The following is a 25,508-nucleotide window of genomic DNA, read 5'->3' on the forward strand; positions in this document are numbered from 1 at the left end:
GTACCACCGCCCCGCCTATTTCTGCCGTGAAGCAGTAATGCGTTTCGGTTTGAAGGGTGGGGCAGCCGTTGTAACTATACTTGAGACCTTTGAACTTATATCTCAAGGTGGGTGACGCATTTACGTTGTAGATGTCGATAGGCTTCAGTAACCACTTAACACCAGGTGGGCTGTGAGCTCGTCCACACATCTAAGAAATAAAAAAATAAAAAAAAATAGCCGGCGTGATTGAAAACACTACTTAGCAATAGATTTAACAAATTATTGTGAAACTCGCCTTAAAACACACAAACTTCATATCGAGCGCGGAACGAAAACGTCGATAACTATAAAATACGATTGAAGTGATGTTTGTTCTAGACCGCTTCTTATAGGGACCTGTGATCAGATAATGAGACAATGAGATGTCGGCGGATGTTCGTTCTGTCTGAAGTCCTTGTTAATTAACATTGTTGATACAGATTATAATTTATGCAGAGCTATATCTTTGAAGGTTAGTTTTGTTAATAAGTAATTAAATGTTTCGTTTATTTGTTTTATTTATATCGATCAAAAATATATATCACAGTAATGGACAACTGCTTTAGTAGCGCGTTGAAATCTTTTGCATCGAGTTTTTCATAATTTATTGTTCTACATTCTTTTATTTTGCCGGATTAATTGCATGTTACATAATTATTGCAGTCAGGTGTGCAACGATCACTTTTTGGATTGATGTAATTTTTCAGATAAACTCTCGACCCACCTGAAGTTATGTGGTTATCTGAGCCCATAGGCACAGCGAAGGGAATGCAGCGCATCCCTTGCGATCCCTTGCTATGAGTTTCAAGTCCGACATAACTGCTACGGGCAGCCTAACAAATTAATGTTTCATTTTATTCCTTCATCGCTAAAGCCATTAGTAAACACCTTTTTTTTTATTGCTCCGATTTGTGGACGAGCTCACAGCCCACCTAGTGTTAAGTGGTTACTGGAGCCCATAGACATCTACAACGTAAATGCGCCACATACCTTGAGATATAAGTTCTAAGGTCTCAGTATAGTTACTGCGCTTATTTCTGCCGTGAAGCAGTAATACGTTTCGGTTTGAAGGGTGGGGCAGCCGTTGTAACTCATCATCATCATCACCAGCCTGCGGCAGTCCACTACTGGACATAGGCCTCCCCCAAAGCTCGCCACTGAACCCGATCTTCGGTTCTACGCATCCAGATCTCAGTTGTAACTATTTGAAGCGTATTTATGAACTTAGTAAAATTGGTATCTATCTCCAATATATGAACGTCGTATATGTAGTCGCATTAATTGTTACGAGCGCACCAAGAACCTTATCTATTAGACCAGAGAGGCTGCTGGTATGGCATTGCAAATAAGCCGGTATTCATTCCGAGGGGTATTCACCGTTAGGCGTGACTCTAACACGTTCTATAATAAAGAAATCTTAAATCTGCATATCGCATTAAATGAAAGTCGAAACCGATTTGACTTTTACGTAACGGTCGACAGCTTAATTTAAATCAATTGAATTGATATGTGCAGTCGCGAAAATCGCACTGAAGAAGACAAATTTTGTTTTACAAGCTCCAGTTTTTTGATTACTAATTCGGGTATTGCATCAGCATGTATTTGACAATTAAATATTTATTAGCATATGTAGTTGCGAAGTTGCACAAACATAACACGATTGAAACTAGTAGTAAGTATAGATGTTGAGAAATCATTTCGAGTTTCAAAAGTTCGGTTTACTTCCGCCTGCGCGAAGGATACCTAGTTTTAAGATGATTATTACTATTATTGTTATCAGATGCATATGTAACCATAATTATTAAATGAGTTTCATTGGATTTGCTAATTTTTTACGTTATATTCAGCATCGAAATCAAAAATAAGGAGTGACTTCTCTTAAGACAGACACGGTCATTTAGTTCCAAGAGAGGACTCTATGGGTGCCAGAAACTAACATACATAAATGTATATGTCGCATCCGGACCAACGAAACGAAAGTGCGTCACGGAGTGAATGCGGCCATAACTACTCGTGAAACATCGGCTTACTTCAGTTAATGGGATTGATGTGTCATCGCCCAGGTTGAATCGAAGCACCTTTGATTATATAGTTATATAGTCAAAACGAAGCGCATTGCTTGCCTGACTTAGGAAGAGTGAAGACGTCTCGGAAGTGTCACACAGTTTCGTGCTGCGCGTCATATTGAATTTAAAAACTGTGCTATATAGTGCATTTACACGCCAAACAAAAATTTACCTTTGTGCATAAATGTAGTTGAAACTGAAATTCATTGCACGACTACCCACTAACGCCCACAATGTCAGAAGATAATGAAGATGTCGGCCCTTCTGCCTTATATGTAAAAAATCATATTACAAACTTCTATATGTGTATTTTGAATATAGTTACAGGTTTTTGTCACACAATGCTTGCCCGATACGGGAATCGAATCCGCGACTCACGACACATCAGTAAAAGCACTAGGTGCTGCGCTATCAAGTAATTGAATATAGCTAAAATTGGTGGAAGTCGACCGTGAACATGTTTGACATATTCATGAGTATCCGCATAGAAAAAATATATCCCCAGATGATAAATACAACGTAATCGTATCGATCCATAAGACGTACGGATGTCTGATCCTGTAGGGCAACTTCGTGAATAGGCTTACTTAAACCCTACATATTATATGACCCTCTAGTATCCTGCATATATGAAACTCTAGAGAAGTTTTATCGCTTAAGGCTGTATCGGGTAACGAAGTATTAATTACAATAGTAAGTAACGAAGGGATAAAATAAATATGTGAACAAGTAAAATATCTTTAAAATGATTAAATAATGTTATGAAGGTGTTTGATTATTCTGACGTGACAACGTCTTATAATTCGATTGAGCCGACTGTACGCACGAAAAAATATGACTCATGCGGCGTTACCTCGCTCTGAGGCATTCCATTTAAGGCTTGAAGTGCAAGCGAGAGCGCGCAACGAGTAACAAAGAGGCACAAGCGGCCTCCGCGTTCGGCAGCGTTCGACATCTGTCTCTTTCCTATTTGAGTGAGCGATGCATTCGCGTGGACATGAATGAAACCATTCCATCAATATTTTCTTATGACGTTGTCACGTTCAACTATCGTCAGTAAACCGACTTTACAGACAACCGATTTTTTTTTAACTTAATAGTCGGCCAGGTGTATACGTTTTTTAAGAAAAGAAGATATTTAACTGTTCGTTTGTTCCATAGAATTTTCAGAAAAAATTATAACGCTAACAGCACGAGTGATTGGGCGTGTTGATAGCCTGTATTGTGCTTATTTGTGATGCTGTCATGCCCTCCGGTTTGATGGATAAGATATTCATTATACTATTCTAACTGAAACTTCAGACTAAATAGGTCAAGGCGGATGCCAGTAATATTTATTGGATCCGATAATCTTTTAGGTAAGTCATCAGATCATCTGTCTTTCTTTATTTAGATTAGCGTTACGAATAATAATAATAAAAACTTTACAAAATTAAAAAAAACGTGTTAACAGCAAGTCCAAGTTACTTTAACGTTTTTAAGTTAGTAAATATTTTGTGTTAGGCGCCCCGTCGGTTTCAATACAAAATGGATTTAGATATAATGCCGAAGTCTCAATTGCTTCGACTACCCTATTCACTTTCCACTATTTTCGCACAACCCACCTTGTCCGTTCATTCTGTTGTCATATACCGAAAGACATTTAGAAATAAATCAGAAATAAATCAACGAGGTAATAAATTATTTCTCAATCTAAGAGAAATGCATGTCTCCATAATATTATGCATGTGCTCCAATGTACTATTCATAATATGATTGGATCGTTAAAACGGTTCCTAGTTATGAACTCGGACGCTTAGATCCTTATGCAATGTGTTACCTACGTGTGTATGTAAAGGCACACATTCGAGATTTGTATTTCGCAATTGATTTATTTATATTTTTATTTATTTATTTATTACAACACTTCATGTAAAATCGGACATTGGCGGACTTGCTTGAATGCCTAAGGCATTCTCTACGAGTCAACCAAGTGCAGAGTAAATAATGGTACGCGAATACTGAAATCGCAAATGAATTAAAACCGAATTTTACTGCGGTTTTGTATTCAGAAGTCCCGAAAGAGGTATAGTATTTTTAATATAGGAAGTATATAACGAGATAAAAGCTTTTATTCAACGAACTCTCACAAAAAACATTTCGCTAATTGAATAAACACCTACACGAGCTGAGTTACACAATGATAAATATTTCCTTAATCCTCCCTGTCAACGCTCTGTGATCTCATTATATTGGCCTCGGTTGTTTTCAATAGCATACACACATAATGCATAATGTTTATTATCAATCATATTTATCTACAAGCAGAGACCTGCTGACATTTTGTGCGCCGTAACTTATGACTGATAACAAATGAACACACCTTATTATAATCCACACGTGTCCTAATGTATCTAAATTGTGTAAGATAAAACCTAATCTAATAAAAATTCAGCATTAAACTAAGCTTATCCAATCTGGCGGCCGCCGGTCCGGCGTCCGTGGGACGGTGGGATGGATGTAATGTGCTCTGCGTCAACCCTGTCCCGCCGTCTCAATAGCCCCGACTGGGCTCCGGCCCGGTCCGAGGTAGGGCGCCGGTTGTGAGCGGCAGGAGTTTTTAGTGAGGTTCAACTCCCACATACCCCACCTGCCGCGCGGGTGGGGATCCGGCGATTTTCTCCTGTGGAAAAAAAAAAAAGCTTATCCAATAGAAAATGAAAAGTATTTTTTAAATAATGATGAAACTTAAGGTTCATTTGTTTGCATACATGCATTGTCACCACAAGCACCGGTCACCGTCCTCGTCGAACCCGTCGCTTGCGATGAAGGGCTCGACGAGCGAATAAACCCATAGACAGAGCCCAGAGTTTTTCGCTGGATCTTCTCAGATCGCGACCCGCGTTTCCGATCCGGTGGTAGATTCTGCGAAGCACTGCTCTTGCGAGGATCAGCGTTAGCATCACTGCGGCTTGAGCCCCGTGAGCTCACCTACTAGTTAAGGTTACGCTGAAATAGCCTCTCAAAACTATCAGTTTAGGTAGAAAAAAAAATTCATTGCATGTCGAATTCAGCCTTAAAGATATTCATTATTCAAATGCAATTCTAACTTGAATTTCAGGTCTAAGAATGTGCGACGCGTGCTGATCGGTTCTTTAATGCCAATAAATATATCAATAGAAACTTATATACTACTGCAATTATTACCTATTACATATTATTTATGCTTCTAGCTTCAGTTCAAATGGCAAGATAATGTTTTGGAATTACCACGACTTCTAGTAAGTCAGGTCGTGATACTTTTAGATAATCAATCATAAGTAAAACAACGCAACAATCATCTTTGCGCAATATATTTGAACTAAATTTCTATTTTACTTTACGCACAGTAGCAACATGTGGAAAACGTCACGCACACGCCGCGACATTTCATATTTAGGCGTGCAGAGCTAGATAATTGTTTGATATTAAAATTGTGAAATATCAACAGTAATGTTTATATGATCTAATTGATACACACCTATAACAATTTTATTGTGGATGTGCGACAAAATACTTCTAACGAAAATCTTAGCCAGAAATAGCTTATTACAAATTGAGGACGTCTGGAACAGTCTCATTTTAAAGTGGATATCACAGATAAATATCAAAGTGAATATCACTGGTGGTAGGACCTCTTGTGAGTCCGCGCGGGTAGGTACCACCGCCCTGCCTATTTCTACCGTGAAGCAGTAATGCGTTTCGGTTTGAAGGGCGGGGCAGCCGTTGTAACTATACTGAGATCTTAGAACTTATATCTCAAGGTGGGTGACGCATTTACGTTGTAGATGTCCATGGGCTCCAGTAACCACTTAATACCAGGTGGGCTCGTCCACCCATTTAAGCAATAAAAAAATAAAAAATAAAAATTCAGTTACGAGAATAGATCTTGTCGTTTTATTTTATATTAATGGACAGCAACTGGAGATATGTCGATCCGGTGCAAAAGATAATATCAGATCCTAGTGATATCGACGGTCGAGTATGGAATTCGTTATGTAAAACTCAAAGCTGAAGGTGGACTTCAATAGTCGGCTATAGTATCTACAATCTGAATAGAAAATAATGCTAGATCGGTTTATTGCTATGCAGGTGGATTGTAAGTACGTATTTTGTTTATATATAATGGAATCAAATGCGTTGAAATATAAGTTTATAATTGTTACAATTAGTATTACTTTTTATGTAAATATACGACTATATAATTCATATGTTATATTCGTGAATACAACTGCCTTTTTCAATTAATTACAAATAAATACCGTATTTTAGAATCTATAATTGAGTTTTTTTTATTGCTTAGATGGTTGGACGAGCTCACAGCCCGCCTAGTGTTAAGTGGTTACTGGAACCCATAGACATCTACAACGTAAAGGCGCCACCCACCTTGAGATATAAGTTCTAAGGTCTCAAGTATAGTTACAACGGCTGCCCCACCCTTCAAACCGAAACGCATTACTGCTTCACGGCAGAAACAGACAGGGTAGTGGTACCTACCAGCGCGAACTCACAAGTGGTCCTACCACCAGTGATCTGTATAAAAGTGTGTGGAGTAACTACCTATGCATTTCGTTGAAAAAACTGATATCTATCTGGAAGATTGTTTGAACCCAGGCATACTCGCGTCTTCGATATAAATGCACCTTCCTTCCTTTCTTATCTTTCCTCTAACTTTTAATCCACAAAGTCAGAAAAGTTCCACCCCAGCCAAAAAACATTTAATGTAATGAAACACCCTGTTGTTAACAGTTCTTTCAATAACCTCAAGCAACAAATCTTGATACAATTAGACTAATAAATAATTTAAAAACTCTTACGTTCAACCGGAAATTGTATTTCCTATATACCCTTGACGTTCTTATTCTTGTGTATTGTAATGACTACACGAAAAGTATCTAGTAGCTTTGAGTATCTCGGTCATTCTGCTTGGCAAAATGATGATTAGTTTTTTTTTATTTTTATTTTAGTCGTGCATTGTTTTTTTCGATTAGGTAGGGCGTATTTCTAAGTCTCCACGAATAGGTACCACAATCCTACCTATTTCAAGCGCGAAACAATCATGCAATCCGGCTTGAAGCGTGGGACCGCCTTCATAGTATACATTTGATCTCTGTCACCCGTCTCAGCAATTATAAAAAACATGATAAAAATATTAAATTAAATAACTCATTTCTGTTTCACTTGTGTATTTTCAAATAATTAAATGTCGCAATGAAACTGCACACTTATCGACATGTTTTTCCTTGTAAATTGTAGATAACACTGAGTACAACAATTTCTCATATTTGTCGCAACTTCACACGAAATACCAGACATGTTACTCTTTGAAACTAAGTTACTGATACAGTTCGACTATATAATTGGCTTCTTTCGCTTTGAACGAATTTATTAGGACCATTCTCTAGCATTCTAATTAAACAGTTTATTTGCATAAATCTAGCATTACGATAGTGTACTGTTTATAAATTAAACATTAGCTCGCAATAGTCTCATTTCATTCTCAAATGAATGCTAAATAATAAAGACTTGGTGTCTACAGCTACGTAGACGATTTACTTTACCGTGTACGTTTCAACCAGCGTCCATTATTGTGTCGTGTTATCCAGAGATACGGTCAGGAAGTGTAAGAATATCATGGAGTAATTCAAAATGATAATTGATCTAATTTAACATTGAAAACATTTCGTGAGTACATTTTTATATCAAAATTTAAATACAAATATCCGTTTATACTATGTATTGAGTATCTACGCGCAGTCTTGAGTCTAGTGAGAACGCGGAGGGCTGCCAGTAAAATTCGCCTTCCATTACAGATTCGTGAAATTTCAACAAGATAAATTTTGTTCTTAGTTTAATTATTGAATAAAATTTTTCATTTAGTTCATATTAGTATTATATTTATTTTTATAACTACCACATACCACCTAAATAATGAATTGAAATGAAATAATGAATGAAACCTTAGAAAATTAGAGATACATTTATCAGCCTAGGTCAATAATATAAGGTATGCTTTTGACATGTCTCCGCCTTATTAGCATTACGTTTCGTATGAAAATTAATTCTCATGAACCTTTCTATTTAATGCGAAGGACGTAAGGGCAATGTTATTTTATTGGAAAAAAGCGATATCACGACGTTGATGTAAATGCTCTGAAACAATTTAAAAATATTTAAGAAGAAAATTTTAATATCATCCACATCTTAGACTAATTTGGATTTTGAAATTACGTAAATTTAACATGTGAAATATTTGAAATCTATTCATTTTTTTTCTGATTCTTGTTCTTAATATTACGTCCCAGTTGTGGTTCTGAGAGTGTTACAAAATAAAACTCATTATCTGTATGAGTATCAGACTCATAGTTTTTAGATTCGTAAAAGGAGGTTCATAATATATACATACATACATAGAAAGATTAAATGCCCGAGCTTCATACAAGACTAAGGTCTGTTTAGGAATTGGTCCGAAGATACAGCTCAACGTGCTCGATCTGCCACATCCGTCCTCCGTCATTATCTACTGGTGGTAGGACCTTTTGTGAATCAGCGCGGGTAGTACCCCGCCTATTTCTGCAGTGAAGCAGTAATGCGTTTCGGTTTGAAGGGTGGGGCAGCCGTTGTAACTATACTGAGACCTTAGAACTTATATCACAAGGTGGGTGGCGCATTTAAGTTGTAGATGTCTATGGGCTCCAGTAACCACTTAACACCAGGCGGGCTGTGAGCTCGTCCACCTCTAAGCAGCAAAAAAAAGACTTCACCAAAATCATTAAAGTTTCAGTTTCAGTTTTCTGGCTACGACGACCCAGATAACTAAATGTTCCGAAAATCTTATTTACTGGTAAAATACTGAATTGGAGAGCTTAAATTTGTGAATGTTATTTAGTGATGCTTATGCATCATTACATGATCACTAAACCTTCGAGCCGTACATATGTGAAGACACATTACCTTACACAATACATATACAATATATGTAAACTTGTAAATTTGTATTCATTAAAAGTAAAAATCAATTTTGAGACACCGCATCGACGCAGTCTTCAATTTCAAATCTATAAAAGCACGTGAATCATGCTGTGTTGACCTGTTACTTTCGTGACCTCGAAAGTTTACTAAAAAAAAAAAATACGTTTACTTATTTTTTTCTCAATGGTCAATAAAATTATAAACGCTTAAGTATCTACTACGTATCAAAACGGGTTTGAAAACGTATACATCAACTTTTGAACTAGAGCTGTTCAATAGTGACGTTGAATTTTGTACATACATTATTAACAAAACAACATCATAACTAGTTCTTAAATGACGTTGCAATTAATACCTTAAAGATATAAAGATTATTTACTTAGTGCATAGCCCGATGAACGAAGACCGGTTTTCCTGATGTTGAGTGCTTACTGAAACCCATCTAGACGTCACTACGTGAATTTCGCCATCCACCTTGAGTCATGAGGTCTGTCTCAAATACATGGTATCACGGCTGCAGCACCCTGTGAACCGGAACGCATTACCGATAGGCAGCAGTAAGCCAGGTAGTAGACACCACATGGGACTATATATACATCATAAGTAATTACGCAAATTAAATTTACTTTGTTTTTTTTTATTTTTTTTATTGCTTAGATGGGTGGACGAGCCCACAGCCCACCTGGTGATAAGTGGTTACTGGAGCCCATGGACATCTACAACGTAAATGCGCCACCCACCTTGAGATATAAGTTCTAAGATCTCAGTATAGTTACAACGGCTGCCCCACCCTTCAAACCGAAACGCATTACTGCAGAAATAGGCAGGGCGGTGGTACCTACACGCGCGGACTCATAAGAGGTCCTATCACCAGTAAAACGGACGGTGGACGCACTTTAATGACGATGACTTCATAAGCCATGTAGTGCAGCACCCTTTTAATAATTTAACAATGACAATGACTCATTTAGAAACATATCATATATAGCCGCTGCCAGATTTCTCAATGAGTCATTTCTTAAACGAGTCTAACATTCATATTTTACATCTTGGAAAGAAACTTCTAAAACCAAAAAGAATTACGAAATTAAGTCTACATCCATATTCTCGTAGTGCAATTTTCAAAGATCTCCCAAGGTGACCAATTAAGTACAAATAAGAATATATGTTCAAAATCGTTGTTTCACTTTTAAGCTTATTACTGAAGCGCATTGTAAGTAATCGACCTTGTCCGGCTTGTCCAAATAATATTATCGGACTATTACTTTGGGAACCTCGCGCCAGATTAGCCATTACGTAAAACGTACTACATTTTAGCCATGTGTAGATCATAAAAACTAGTCAATAAAACAAATACTCGTCTGTTACTTATCAATGATCAGGTTCGGTACGCTACTGGTTATGTGAGCTTGTTATTACGCTTTTACTAGAGCTTAATTTCATACTAGATAAGCTCGCGATAGTCCCCGTAACCGAGAACAGTCGATACAACTATTGCAACAAAGTTGTATATCACAACTACAATAAATTAATAGTTTAACACAACGACATTTTAAATTGGTTCATTTGGGAACAATATTAATAATATTTCCGTACACTAGAGAGTCAATTAATACTGATTTTCTTCCCTTTTTTTACTGGTGCAGATGAGCAGATGAAATCACTTCTTCGGAGGCGCTCGGGCAGTTGTTAGCAAATCCCACCCCTCCTGGCTGAGCCTTTGCTCGCCCACCTGTCCTGGTGAAGCTGGAAAGGCCTCCGGGCCACCAGTAATCTATCAATCATAAAAAAAAAAATGAAATCACGGTCAACCGTACGTAACGTAACGTAAGCACATAGACACAATTACATATCAAAACCACCACAAGACACTGGTTTGAGGTCGCATTAATTACCAGAGATCGGATGTCTCACTAAATAAAACCCTAAACCAAAACAAAAAATGATATCGCCTCAAAAGCGAGTAAAATTTGTAACAATAACACACAAAAAATTACTAATAGCTCAACGATACGTATTACTTATTTGTATAACACGTGTGTGTATATTAATAAAATATAGATAATATATTGACAAGACTGATGAGTGTGAGCTGCATTCGAGGACGTTATCACGGTTCGGATCGGACGTCAATGGTTTTATAATTAATCACTTTTAAGTCATGTCAACAACTAGCGTATTTTGAACATGAACAACTAGTACGAACTTCCTAAGTCAAATTTAATTTGAAGTCGTTGTGGCCTAAAGGATAAGACGTCCGGTGCATTCGTATCGAGCGATGCACCGGTGTTCGAATCCCGCTGGCGGGTACCAATTTTTCTAATGAAATATGTACTCAGCAAATGTTCACGATTGACTTCCACGGTGAAGCATCGTGCAATAAAAATCAAACCCGCAAAATTATAATTTGCGTAATTACTGGTGGTAGGACCTCTTGTGAGTCCGCACGGGTAGGTACCACCGCCCCGCCTATTTCTGCCGTGAAGCAGTAATGCGTTTCGGTTTGAAGGGTGGGGCAGCCGTTGTGACTATACTGAGACCTTAGAACTATATCTCAAGGTGTGTGGCGCATTTACGTTGTATATGTCTATGGGCTCCAGTAACCACTTAACACCAGGTGGGCTAGGAGCTCGTCCACACATCTAAGCAATAAAAAAAAAAAATCTGGAAGTCCAAAGAAGGTTTAAAAGGTAAAAATATAAAAAAAATGTTTTTCCTTTGATGTGTCCCCCATCCGACGGATTCCTTTTGTTTGTTTTATGTTTATTTTATACAAAAGCTTAGGTCTTTTATTTATCGATTGAGGCACTCGAAGTCTGCCGGGTCAGCAGTTTATTAATAAATAAAACGTCAACGCCTTTGTCTTAATAGAAACAATAAGTTGAGTACTTAGTGGATGGAAGTTCTAATATTACTCAATTGATTAGTGTATTTATGTACTACTACTAAGATACTACTACTACTATTTTTATTAGATGTTACCTAGGTAAAATGAAAAACAATTATCAAATTCCGCATATTCTATTCACGAACGACTTCCACAATGAAGGAATAACATCAAACAAGCAAGCTTCCTGGCAAGCTTAGTTTAAATAAGTAAACTGATTTGCTGGTGGTTAATCACATTGGAAGCCTATTGGAAAGAAGTATTGAATTATGTTTTTTCGTTCTTAAGTCAAACATACCTACGTATAGAATGACGTCAATCTCGCAGAAAAATTACAACATGCCTTTAATTTATTAACTAGAGGTGTGTTTCTTTTTATACGTGACCATAACTGCCACAAGTCATACCAGCAAATTCCAAATTAACAACAAATTCTTGACCTTACGATCGATTTAGAAATATCCGTTGTACCTTAATTAACATATTAACTCGACACCTTCATTGAGATAACAAACGGGTGTTGGGTGTTAATAAATAAAAATAATAAATAATCAGGTATAATTCACACACGCTCATCTAGCCCGATATCCATATTTATCCACATACAAAAATACATAAATGTCACCCGAATGTTTTCCCGATGTGGAAATAGAATTCCCGTCTCTCGGCCCAGCAGTCAGAGGGCCTAAATGCTGCACCAACAAGCCAGTCAATAAAACGTGTCATTCGAAATCCTTAGACGAGTCATGCGTGAGATTTCGTAATTTGCATGTAAGCTGGTAGAGCTTAGGGGCTTGTCTTGTGCAAGGCGACCGACCCGTATCAAACGTATTAAACGACGTAAATTACTAACTAGAGCATATGTGAGGAAATTTCAATCTGGATTCAGTTGCAATGCCTTTACAAATAAATACAAAACCTCAGATGTTACTGTAGCAATTGCATTATATATATATAAAAGGCCTCAACCTTTTCCGTTATTTCAGTAATCAGATTTTGAAAGCGACCGCCTTGTGCCTCATAAACATGAAAGATTTGATGAAACAATATATATAATAAAAGATAAACAAAGTATAAAATTATTATGAATACTTATTTACGCAATAGATATTATCACTTCATTCAATGATGTTTGTAATAACAGCCGCATCATCGTATTTTCTCGTAAGCATTCTGCCATCGAAACTATTCACTCCGATTTCCGCGATTTTGTTCGATTATTTCATAAATAAGACTAGATGTTTTTACTACAGGAAACGGAAACCAAAGGGATTTTTTCCACCACGCGGGCGAAACTTTTTGGAACTTATAGATTTTAATAGAATATGAATCCTTGTTGATGTCATCAGCGTGTCTTAGGTTTTTGGCGAATCACTTCTAATCCGTGATAGAATTGATATGACATCGACCTTGCAACTCTCATCAGTATGAGCTTATGCGTCATAAGACATGCTCTGCTGAATATACCCGTCTCCATAACTACAAACGTGATCCATTTAAGGGAGAGAGAAGAAGATACTCATCTCTTTCCCACTGTTTACTTCAAAACCAAAATTTAATTAATTAGGTTAGTTATAAAACGTAATTGCTTCGAAGCGCAGCCAAAAAGTATCTTAATCGGAAATCTATTGTTATGTTTGGGTAAAAATAAATTTACCCAAAGCAATTGCGTAATGGTGACTTTAATGAGTAAGTGAACTTCAAGATTTACCCACGATTAGGGCGTGAAGGGTCACATAAATAAATGTATGGTTTGCTTTTAATTACTATGTACACTTAAGTACATATGGACTTGTCTTGTATTTTGATTGATTATGATGTAGTATATTACTTCCCAGTTAATATTAATATGAAATGTAGCTTTCTGATGTACTCATTTTTTAAAACTTTAAACATAGAATCGCAAAAAGAAAATTAAGCCATGATACATAACAAGCAATATCACGATGAATAGTAAGCTTTAAGTACAGTAAATAAAACCAAAATATTTTAAGCAAAAAGGATCATTTTGTCGAAAGATGATAAAAAAATGCTAACAGAGAAAGAGTGACGAATAATGTATGCATACACAAAGTGTTTTTAAATATGTGTATTTTAAATGCATCTAAGCACGAGTAGTATCCACAGATAATATTACCGAAATGACAATAGGAATACCAATGACCTCTAATTGTCAAATGATACTTAACTAATAAATATTTGCAAGAATATTTTTTTTAAGTTAAGTTTTTCAAGTTTAACACACTTAAAAATTTATTGTGTTCTTTAACAGCTCTAAATGTAGGACGCAGCACTGTCACATACAACATTCACTCATAAGGTCTAATCTTTTCAGTCTTCGAACAATGTCTGTGTTGTGGAGAAGATTGCCTCAATGGTTACGTGATTGTAAATTCTAGTTTCATGAGCTTCTGCATACCATTGTATAATTTTATTCACCACTGCCAGATAGTTAAACGCTTCTCTTAGCAACTTCTTTGGAATATCTGGGACGTTATAATCTAATAACCAAACTGAATGTTAAGTTTTTGATAAAAAATTTAACACATTGGTTTAATTTTCTTCATAATTAGTAAATCAAAATTTTGAGATCACCATATACCTAGTCTGACAGAAGAGCACGAGCACTACCTACTTATCACTAAATCAATCTAGACTAGTTCTTGTGGTATACGATTAAAATTAGCATTTTCAACTGCTTAATTTAAATACATTATAATTTAAAACAAAGCTTAGCTCGATTCACTGGCTTTTTAGTATGACTAATACCCATATCATTGATACGTGTATATAAATCTAACGGTATTACTGGATAATTATATTTATTGAACGGATAGTTACGCAAGCGATCACACAGACAAATTAAATGCAGACTTGCTCAAAATAGCTCAACCGTACCTCGGGACACCAGATAAGATTGCAAATATCTTAGTAATCTACGAAAGCTGACAAAATGCTTTGAAATTATAACTTTTTCATTTATAATTTTATTTATAAGTCAATTCTGTATGAAATATAATAGGTAGCAGCTTGGTATCACGTCACGGTAATTACTCACTAACAGATGGGCCGTATGCTCGTCCCCCTACAAAGGCAATAGAAAGAAACTTTGTAAATTCATTTACAAGTTTTGCTTTCTTACAGTTTTACGGCAAAATATCGTCGTGAAAGGTCTACATATGAGGTAATTGAGTAACTCAACCCGTGCATAATTTGATCATTTGCAATTTTCAAACTAAATCATGCTAGAAATCTTTATTCCAATTGCACTTTGTCGCATTAGTTTAACAACACGTATTTCGGAGGTTGAAAGTTTTTTTTTTAGTTTGTTTAACTAATGTACTCTTTCTGTCTGCACTAGTGTCCTGCTATCGCTGAAGCTACGACATGTGATCTGAGACCTACGTCTCAATTGTATCAGGAAATAAAAACCATAAGGATGTACCGTATGCTTCATTGATTTAAAAGATTGTTTTAACTCACTAATGAGCAGATTTATCAAATTATTTGTATCTCAGGTTCAATATATCATAACATTTTATTTATAGAAAAGCGAACAAACATTTCTATTCAGATTTTGACCTCAGTCCAGGTAAGCCATGGGCAGTCGTCTATCCGCCTACGGCAATAATAATCATAATTAATTATAATAAAGGCTACAATAAACGCTTCAAGCCGGAATGCATGATTTCATTGCTATAAATAATAATAGGACACACCCACATTCACGACATATCCTACCATCCTCAGGGTTTAAAACGGGGAAACTCAAAAATAATTATTATTATACCTAAATTTCCCGTGGTTTATAAAATTTGTTTAATGATGAAACACGTAATATTTCTTCAAACCACTGGCTAAGTATGCTGATAAAATGCTGCAAATATTTTCATATGTAATATGCTGCAAACTTTAAGTTCGGGTAATTATTGGTAAATTAAATAATGTGGTTCATTATTTAACCACATTATTTAATTTACCAATTATTATTTTTTTATTTTAGATTTTTCTCAAATCATTGTCTATTGAGTTAGGTAACTACATAACACTAGATAATTATAGCTATTAACTGGTCTACTTAACCAGTGCCATAAATACAAATGAAAACATATATTTTGTATAAAACATGTCCTAAAAGATAAAATAAATATATGCTCTTTAAAATAGCATATTAAGTAATTGGCCATGAATTAATACCTATTCCTCCATAAATACAAGTAATTTTGTAGTCCGCAGACATTAATACATAACATTAGCCGGCTAATTGCAAATCTGATCGACCTAGGCAGAGAGTATGAATTCGCAGATACGTGTTGAAAATCTAAAATGTAATTAACAGTAGATAAGATGATTTTCATTAGTAAATCAAGTATGCAATAGTAGTATTCTTCTAATATACGTAATTTTCTTTTGATTCGTTAAATTATAATGAACTATTAATTAATGAACATGTATAAACTTTAAACTATCGAATATTTGAAAATTGAAGGTTGTTTTTTTTTCACCAGCCCATTTACAATGGAAAGGAAATTAAAACTGAAATAAAGTGATCAGTGAATAAGTAAAAATAAAAATATGTAATTTGTCTAAAACCCGCAACTTAATTTTACGATATTACTTTATTAAATAATTTTATTAAATCGCTACAATAAAGTAGATTATGTGCCTAACGTATCTCCTGCAAACATTACGCTCTCCTAACCTGATAATTTATCCGTAACATAAATTTTCTCAAAATTCCTGTTACACGCACACGTGCCTCGCCCACCCATACTATAGTGACGGAGAACGTGAAAAAGTGTGACCCGTTCTTACACATATGAGCTTGCTATATAAGACTTTACCGACCGCTTTTGCTCTCATTTCAACTTACGTTTAACTTTGGCAAATACATTTAAGGCTTTTAATTTATTTAAATTCGTGAATATTTCGAACGTTCATAGTGTTAGTTGTTATTCAATTTATTAAAATGAAAGCTGTAAGTAATTTCATTCACAGGAATATTAAGACAATAATATTTAAGAAAAGTTTCTGACTATTAGTCATTGTTGTTTTTATTTTATTTTTGCTGGCAAGAATGCACTTGGGCAGGTCTCATCATTATCGACCACAGTACCTAGCTCAAGTGTGACCTTATTTTTATAACGTTTTCAGTATTCAGTGTAATTAAGTGAGTTGTAAAGTGGCTCCAGATCACTTCAGTAAACGCAAATATTCTCTAATAGTTTTCATTTAATTTTCAGATATCTTTCACTGCGGTATTGATACTTGCAAATGCACTTGCGTACCACGATCCAGATCTGAATTACCATCTTAGCCAAGTGCAAAAAGTTTCCAATTGTGCTGATTCGGGTTACTCATACCCTGCGCCTGGTATCCAACTTACTCATTCTGGAATCAACGTGGCTCCGGCCCCAGCTGTAGTCTCACAGCCAACCGCCTCAATCAAGTACACTCCGGCCATTCAGTATGCCGCACAACCAACTTACCAAACGGTTGAATCAAACTACATTACTGCACCGGTGTATACAAAAGAACTGCATGGTTACGCAACATCCGCTGGCCTGTCTTCAAGTGCGTCAACTACTAAAACAGTGACACCCCTAGCAACATACGCTCAAGCACCCATAATTGCAAAGATTACCGCAGCACCCCTCATTGCTAAGTTTTCTGTGGCACCAGCTAGAACCACTTACTATTCACAAAACAACGTACAACAGGCATCATACGCATCTGGATCTTCAGCGAAGGCATCTCTATACAGCAACACTGTTCATCAAGGACCTGTAGTATCGCAAGTGTTTGCTGCACCGACAGTTAGATACGCTGCATCACCAGCGCTAAAAGCACAGCAAAACGCACAAGTTGATTCTACGCAATACTCTACTGGTGTTCAATATAACCAAGTTCAAAACTTACCCGCCCTACAGATTCCACCAGCAATTCAATATGCCGCGCCAAGTGTTTCTCAAGTGCCTGTCCCTAGAATTACACAATATTTTACGCCTACGCAATATTCCTCGGGAGCAAGCTACATCGCTTCTACTGCAGCACAGTACCTACCAACGGTAAAGCACGCTGGAGCAGCTTTGCATCAAGTTGTAGTGCCAATTTCTAATGGATATTCAAAAGGACTTAGCTCAGCGCCAGCCTACTCGTCTGCTTCTTTCACTCGGCACTCGAGTCCCGCGGTAGCGGCATACTCAAGACTAGCCATTGCTCCGGTCTCGACTCACTACTCTACTCCAGTCATATCTCACTACTCTACTCCGGGTGTTGCGCAAGTTCCAGAATATCTTGGAGCAAGAACAAACTATGCATCTACTCCATCGTTAGCAATCGGAGGTCATATTTCATCAGCTAACTCTGTGAAAAACGTTCACACAGAATTCTTAGAAAACTATGTAAGTAACTATTTCTGATTAGATTTTTTACTGTATTTCAAGTTCTTCTCTAAATTGAGTATCTTGCGTGAATTCACTAACGTCTCATATATTATATAATTCTACAATAATCGGACACGAAGCTATTTTTTCGGGAGAAAGAGTAGCCGATGTGAATCTTCTATCTCTTTGCAAAAATTAAATCTGTGGTCGCTTCGTCGTTGTATGAAAAAAGAAAAAACTTCACAAACTTTCAAATTCAGACACTGTTTTACCTTTAAAACAATTATAGGACCAAATTGAACTTGACTTTGAAACTACTCAAATTATCTTTCTAACTGCTTAATTTATCGTAAATAGTATAATCGCAATTGCAAACTTGAAACATTAAATTGATTTGTTTAAAGAACATGATTACATAATCTCATAAGTTCCACGACATTTTCTAGTAGAAGCTAATTCTTCTGCGTGTCGTAATTAGATTGATCAGTTGTCTATTTGATTCGAGGCAGGTTTCGTTACGGTGAAACGATTACATCTTGAAAGTTTACGAAAATGCTTTAAAACTAGTGTTTACTTTAATGAGTTTTAACAAATAAAAACTAGTGAATATGTTTTATTTAACAAGCTGTCAACGATCTGACAGAGGTGCGACCTCCCGGTTACCTAGAAATATGTACGAGTATATATCTAATATATATAAGCAAAGATGTTTAATAAACAATAACGGATATGATAATCCGTCCATAATAGCATATCTATACTATTTGCTACTACATATACATATATTATCCTAATTGATATCTAAAGGACCCATAAGTGGCAACATCATGGGATTCCACACTGTTTGATACTATTGCACTACACAGAGCATACAAACCTGCTCGTACCACATTTTTTAATCGAAATGGGAATCGAATATACGACCGTCAGACCAAGTTAACGACATTCACTGCGCCAAAAAATCGATCAATATGCTGTAACATAATTAAAAATAATATATAACATTCTTCACTTAAGTAAATAATCTACTTCATTGTTTGTATTTTATCACATGTTTGACATTTTCTATCCACTAAGGTTGAACTTTAATAGAAGCAATTGATATTTCCCACGGTACTTATTGTCTATAACTGCCGTTTTATTTTGCTTTACAGGACGCACATCCGAGATACGCCTTTGAATACGGTGTCAATGACCCCCACACCGGAGACATTAAGCAACAAAAGGAAGAACGAGATGGGGAGGTTGTAAAAGGTCAGCTTGTTGCATTTCAATAAATTGTGATTCTCATCATGAAAACATTTTTGCGAAAGTTATATAATGGAATCGTATTACAATACGGCGGAATAATGTGCAGTGCTTCGTGACAATACCAGTCCCAGAATATTTCTACTTCAAATTCGTTTGTAGGGTGGGGCAGCCATTGAAGAATATAATTGATATTTTGACGTTTTGCCCCGAAATGAATGACAGTGTTCAGGTTGTACTGTGGTGTCCGGTAGTAAAATACCACAATTTGAGTCGTGAGCTCTTTTACATTAAAATGTAAAATAAAATGTACCTTTATTTTGTACTGATAAAGTGGTTATTTTCGTGAATTATAAAGTATATAAGTAATTGAAAAAAAAAATTTTTTTCAGGTCAGTATTCCTTAGTGGAGCCTGACGGCTCTGTGAGGACAGTGGACTACGTAGCCGACTGGGATACCGGTTTCCACGCTGATGTGCGCAACAGCAAAGACAATCAACACTAAAGGCACACAAAACCACTGCAGGCCTTACGATACCAGTCGCCTTATTTAGACAGACCGCCTATAGAGCTAGACCTAATTTCTTAAATCTTAGCGCCTACGGATTTATTTAGAACGTACATAATTAAAATTACTTGAACGCTTAATTGGGGCCAGGCGGAAACGTGACTACGCAGCAAAGAAGCAAATAACCACATTGTGAGTTAATTTAATTAGAAAATTACTTTAAGTACATAATGATTAAAGGCTATTAGTAAGTTTTAAAAACGAATTTAAAATTGCATTTGGGAAGTTGCACATCGTGTGCAAGTACGTCTAGTGGAAACTGCTAACCTGTACATTTTATTTACCTAATTATGTTCATTCTATTTAACAAAACATGAATATCATATACCTATTTAAATATATTATTCTTTAAGCCGAGAAGTCGATATCGTTGAGTCATTTTGAGCAGACAATGCTTGACACTTCTTGCCACAGGCCGTTAGCGTTAGCACACAAGGCTTTTGGATGATTCCCTTTCACTTTTGAAGTATACCTACCTACAGTTATTTTTTTGTTTTTTAAATATATACGATAACACCATAAAAGGGGAATTCGCTCGTGAATCAAACACGTTAAAAAAATTATGCAATGAAACCGCCAGTCATCATCATCAAGCCTATGAATCCATCTACTTCTGGACATATGCTTCCTTATTTCCCTACCTAATCCTTGGTAGTCTCAAGAAGCTATTTCAGCTGCGCACGATTTAGTAGGTAAGCTCATAAGGCTTAAGCTGCGAGAGTTGACCTGACTAGCCCTAATAAGAGCAGTGCTTGGGTGAACCTAACTCCGTTTTCTTTTTTAATGCCCCTTGTAGGCAGACGAGCATACGGCCCACCTGATGGTGAGTGGTTACCATCGCCCGTCGACTTCAGCAATGCCAGCGGCAGAGCCAAGCCGCTGCCTATCGAAATATCGTATCGGAAAAGCGGCTCACTGAGAAGATCCGTCAAGAAACTCAGTAGTTGGGGTTTATGGGTAGCCCACTGAGTTTTATCGCCGGATCTTCGCAGTGGGTCGCGTTCCGATCCGGTGGTAGATTTTGCGAAGCACTGCTCTTGCTAGGGTCAGTGTTGGTATCACTCCGGTTTGAGCCCCGCGAGTTCACCTACTAGTTAAGGTTACGCTGAAATAGCCTCTCAAGGCTATCAGCTTAAGTAGGAAAAAAAAGGGTTCCCCCAAGATTCGCCATAATAACCGGTCCTGCGCTAAACGCATCTAGCGAATTCTGGCGACTTTCAATACATCGTCGGTCAACCTTGAGGGATACCTACTCGAGCTGAAACTTCCAACGCGGGGTAGCCGCCCAAAAAAATTTTGGCCCCAGTTGCCTCATGTTCTACGATCAAACTCGATGTACGCGGCCTCCTCTAAAATATTTGATAAATTATTCCAGAAGTTATATAACTATGTATAAGCAAAAAAATTACAATTAGAACATAATATAAGTCATAATGTATCATTTCAATGAAAGGAATGTTAATGTGTAAATATTTTGTAAACATTAAAACCCATTTGATATTGTACCTTAATTATTATTTTCTAAAACGCTATTATTGCCTGCACTGCAAAGACGGGTGGTTTTAAGAACGTTGTCAAAACGTGATAACGCCGCAACAGAGATATCTATCGAATAGTGTGGAACTGGTTGCAAAGACAAAGCATCTTACTTGATAATGGTTATTACTCAAAAATTACGGATATCTGACAGCTTCCTTGACCTACTGTTACTTTCTCATTATATCCAGTCAAGTATCCTGACACTTCCTATCTTCCTCTATTCCTCTCCCGAGATCAGGAGCAGCTTACAGTTGTAGTGTGTAAGCAGCACGTACTAATAGTAAGCGGCGTTAAGAGTTCGCACTGGTTGGACTTACCATACATGCCTCTTTCTACAGCGAAACAATCATAACTGGCACCCTTTATTGCAATGTAATCCACTTCGAAATATCTCGAGGAAGGGGTTATTGATATATCTTTGAACCCCAGTTACTTTAACGCTGTGGGCTAAATGTGAATATATTAATAGCTCTATGGAAATGAAAAAAAATTGGTCAGAAGTTCAACCACACGCCTAGAAATGTAATAGGTATAATATAATAATTTTAAAACTATGTGAAAATTATAAAAAAAAATTGAAAGATTATCTACATACATGCAATTCAGTATGTTTTATATGTAGGGAGATAGCACTAAATACAAAAATAGTGCACGATAATAAATTAATAAACGAAATAATTGATCTGATTTCTTCCTTTTTCAATAGGTACTGTTAGAATGCTATCATATTACTTTTTTTTTGGAGTTTTTTCTGAATTATAAAAAATATTCATTTTAGTGGAACACTTCGTATTGTTATCCAGACTGTTAGTATTTCGCATGACAGACCTACGCCATATCAAGTAATTGATAGGCGTAGTTAACCGATTTACTTATTGAAAAGCTCCATATGTATTATGTTACCTTACGTACTTACTATTAAAAGAAATAAAACACTTTTTTAACATATTTTGTAATCTTTTTTTTTCATTTACAAAATAAATATTTTTTATGAAAAATCACAGCACCAATTTTTTAACGACACCAATTTAGGTCTCTCGTTAATAATTAAATCACATCATTAGGAAGCTGTAAGTTTGGCAACCTTTTTTCCTATGTGGTAGCATTTAGGACATGCATAATCTTGATCCATAGTTTTGTTTGCCTAAAAATATAGTAATAATAAATTAAAACTACTGGCTTAGAAAAATAAATAATGATCTTTTAACTAAGTAAAAATTATGTCAAAGTATACTTTACAAAATCTAAGATCAGTCTTTTCATTTACAGTTTTCATAATATAAAATAAAGAAAAAAATATAACAAAGTCAAAATAGGATATTGTAAAATTTAAATCTTTCTACAAAATATAAACTATAAAAGCAGTACTTTATGGTGTTTACTAACATGGACAACTAAAAAACAAGGGAGGCATGGTTCATTTCTCATAAAGCCTTATTTTCTCATCTTTTTACAACTACGAAAATATTATAGAATATTTACCACCAAACAGTAATAACAAAAAATATGACTGCATCCCATAGTATGAGGCAATACTGGTTTGTTTGAGCAACAAGCACACACAGTACTCAAAGTCATATTTGGAGCTCCAGGTTGACTAAATGTATGCACAGGTTTGTTCCACCATACATATTTCAAAAACTTTGAGAGCCTTTGCTTTAAACCAATTATATTAAAAAGTGATATTCCAGTGCCAAAAAGTTCCTGTAAATAAAAATAGTATTGTAATCAAATGTCACTTGTATTAATTTTCTTTAATGCTTTTACTTACAATCAAATTATGCCATAGAAGTTCTCGAGTCCAAGAAAAATCTGTCAAATCTTCTCTTGTTTGATTAACACCTATTAGCTCTAGGCCTAAAATGAAGTCTATTAGTAAAGGATGTTTTCCACTTTGTATAAACCTTAGAAAATTTAGTACTTCACTTAATAACTGAATTTTTTCTACATTTTGTATGAAATTTTGTACTTTTGTGTTAGATGTCAAACTAAATATGCCTCTTTCCTTTAAATATTTTAAACCAATGGTGTAACCATAATACCAGCACCATTTACTCTTTGTAAAATTTAATGTTGAATATTGTACTGATAATATTTCTTGCCCAAATGTGTATTTTTTGTCATACACTGAATGCTTGAAAATCCATGTCCTTATCAACAATTCAATCTCAGGTAAAAAAGGTTGTATATACCGTGGCTGGAAATGAAAAAAAACCCAGTAGATACTAATAATTTTTGGCACCACAATAATAATAAACTAATATTACTATTGCTCACATTTTAATATTATTATAAACAACTTTTACACTTTTAGGCATGCTACGGTGTCAACTTTTTAAATTTTTCTAAATTAATTAAATTAATAAAAACTCTAGTCGTAATTTAGTAGTATATAGTTCACACTATCAAAAGATAGTAGTGGCATGCCAGACCTAATAGAACAAGTTTAGGGCAAAGTGGAAAAACAATATTATTAAGCAACTTACAAAATCTGTCTCTTTGCTTTAACTGTCTATAAAATTAAATTAATTTTTTTTATTAATCATTTAAAAATTAGTATGCCCTAGCCGTATTGACAGCCCACAGCAGTAATAGACAAACCTAATTGTGGAACACATACATATAAAAATTCAATTTATATTCTTTTTTATTATTTGCCAATTTGAATTTTACTAATCATATGCAATAAAAACACCTGTCTAATACACACATTGTTCGGTGCTTTGTATCAACAAATCGATCAACTTATCAGCAAAAAAGTGACTGTGCTAGTGTTCAAATTTCAAAGGCAGGTACAAATATTTTCAATTATATATGTATATTGCTCAGGTGTAGGAAATACTCCCATGATGAAGAAATAACCAGCAAATTTTATAAAAAATACATTGAAGATATAGATCTCAAGTAATAAGGTGAGTAGCAATATTCATGTTGTGATGTCAATGGGTTACCTTTTGAACTTAACACCTAGGCGGAGCTGTAAGCCTGTTCACATAATGACGCATTAAAAAAAGTCATGAATATTCTACTATACCTCTAAAATGTTTATGATTAAAAATGTACTTGGGGATCAACTTTACAAAAAAAAAAAAATCATAAACTGACATAAAAAAAGGGACAGATAATTACATCACATTATGTGTTTTATGGGTTTAATCTAACATACGTAACGCGGCAAAAACATTTTTGTTATTACTCGTACCTCAATAAACTTTGTCGCCTGCAAGAACAATTCTTTTATAAGTTCTTCCACTTGAATATCTAAGCTTACAGCGTCCAGCTAAAATAAAACATTCAAATTGATTCCCTGATCAGCAGTCACAGACTATGAACTCTTTATTATTATTTGCACTCTGTACCTGTGTTACGCGGGGTATGTAATTTACAACCATAACTTTAATGCAATTATTTTATTAATACTGTGTATAGCTACAATATTAAAAAAAGGAAATGCATACACTTATCTAAGTTAACAAAATGTTATTTATCGGTTTCTTAGTTTACTTTTGGATCTTACATGTATTTTGATTAGTATCTATGTATTTTCGATACCGTACATAAAATAAGGTGAATGAAGTTAGCCCCTCAAAAAAATTTTTTGTTCCTATTTTATACTTATTTTCTATTAATACGTTTGTTCATCATTTGTTCATGATTGTTCACTGTTAATAATTGTTTGTTCTGCATTTATTTATTTTAAAAAAATATTTAAAAATATACCTACAAGTTAGCCCCTCGATTGCAATTCTTAATATTTTTTCGTCCTTAATGACTCGTAAATATTCATTTTCGATTGTTCTTAT

At 35.4% G+C, this 25,508-nt stretch overlaps 2 protein-coding genes across 3 annotated transcripts; one reads left to right on the top strand and one right to left on the bottom strand.

Annotated features, from left to right (window-relative positions):
* Positions 1 to 16,819: 16,819 nt before the first annotated feature.
* On the top strand, positions 16,820 to 21,671 carry CPR79 (cuticular protein RR-2 motif 79). The gene is made up of 4 exons (XM_028174410.2): positions 16,820 to 16,942; positions 17,208 to 18,368; positions 19,505 to 19,604; positions 19,991 to 21,671. Exons 1-4 carry the CDS (start codon positions 16,934 to 16,936, stop codon positions 20,101 to 20,103), a joined length of 1,383 nt encoding a protein of 460 aa, XP_028030211.2. The 5' UTR covers positions 16,820 to 16,933; the 3' UTR covers positions 20,104 to 21,671.
* Positions 21,672 to 22,732: 1,061 nt separating this feature from the next.
* Positions 22,733 to 25,229, bottom strand: Pex2 (peroxisomal biogenesis factor 2). Of its 2 annotated transcripts, XM_028174520.2 has the most exons (5): positions 25,065 to 25,226; positions 24,908 to 24,985; positions 23,477 to 23,902; positions 23,188 to 23,409; positions 22,733 to 22,849 (listed from the first exon to the last, which is right to left on the bottom strand). In XM_028174520.2, exons 1-5 carry the CDS (start codon positions 25,095 to 25,097, stop codon positions 22,766 to 22,768), a joined length of 843 nt encoding a protein of 280 aa, XP_028030321.2. In that variant the 5' UTR covers positions 25,098 to 25,226; the 3' UTR covers positions 22,733 to 22,765. The 2 variants fall into 2 exon arrangements, with proteins under 2 accessions (XP_028030321.2, XP_089593090.1); XM_089736964.1 differs by lacking the exon at positions 23,477 to 23,902 and having other exon boundaries at positions 25,065 to 25,229.
* Positions 25,230 to 25,508: the final 279 nt, after the last annotated feature.

The sequence above is a fragment of the Bombyx mandarina genome, chromosome 22, assembly GCF_030267445.1.
Source record: "Bombyx mandarina strain Sakado chromosome 22, ASM3026744v2".
NCBI lineage: Eukaryota > Metazoa > Arthropoda > Insecta > Lepidoptera > Bombycidae > Bombyx > Bombyx mandarina.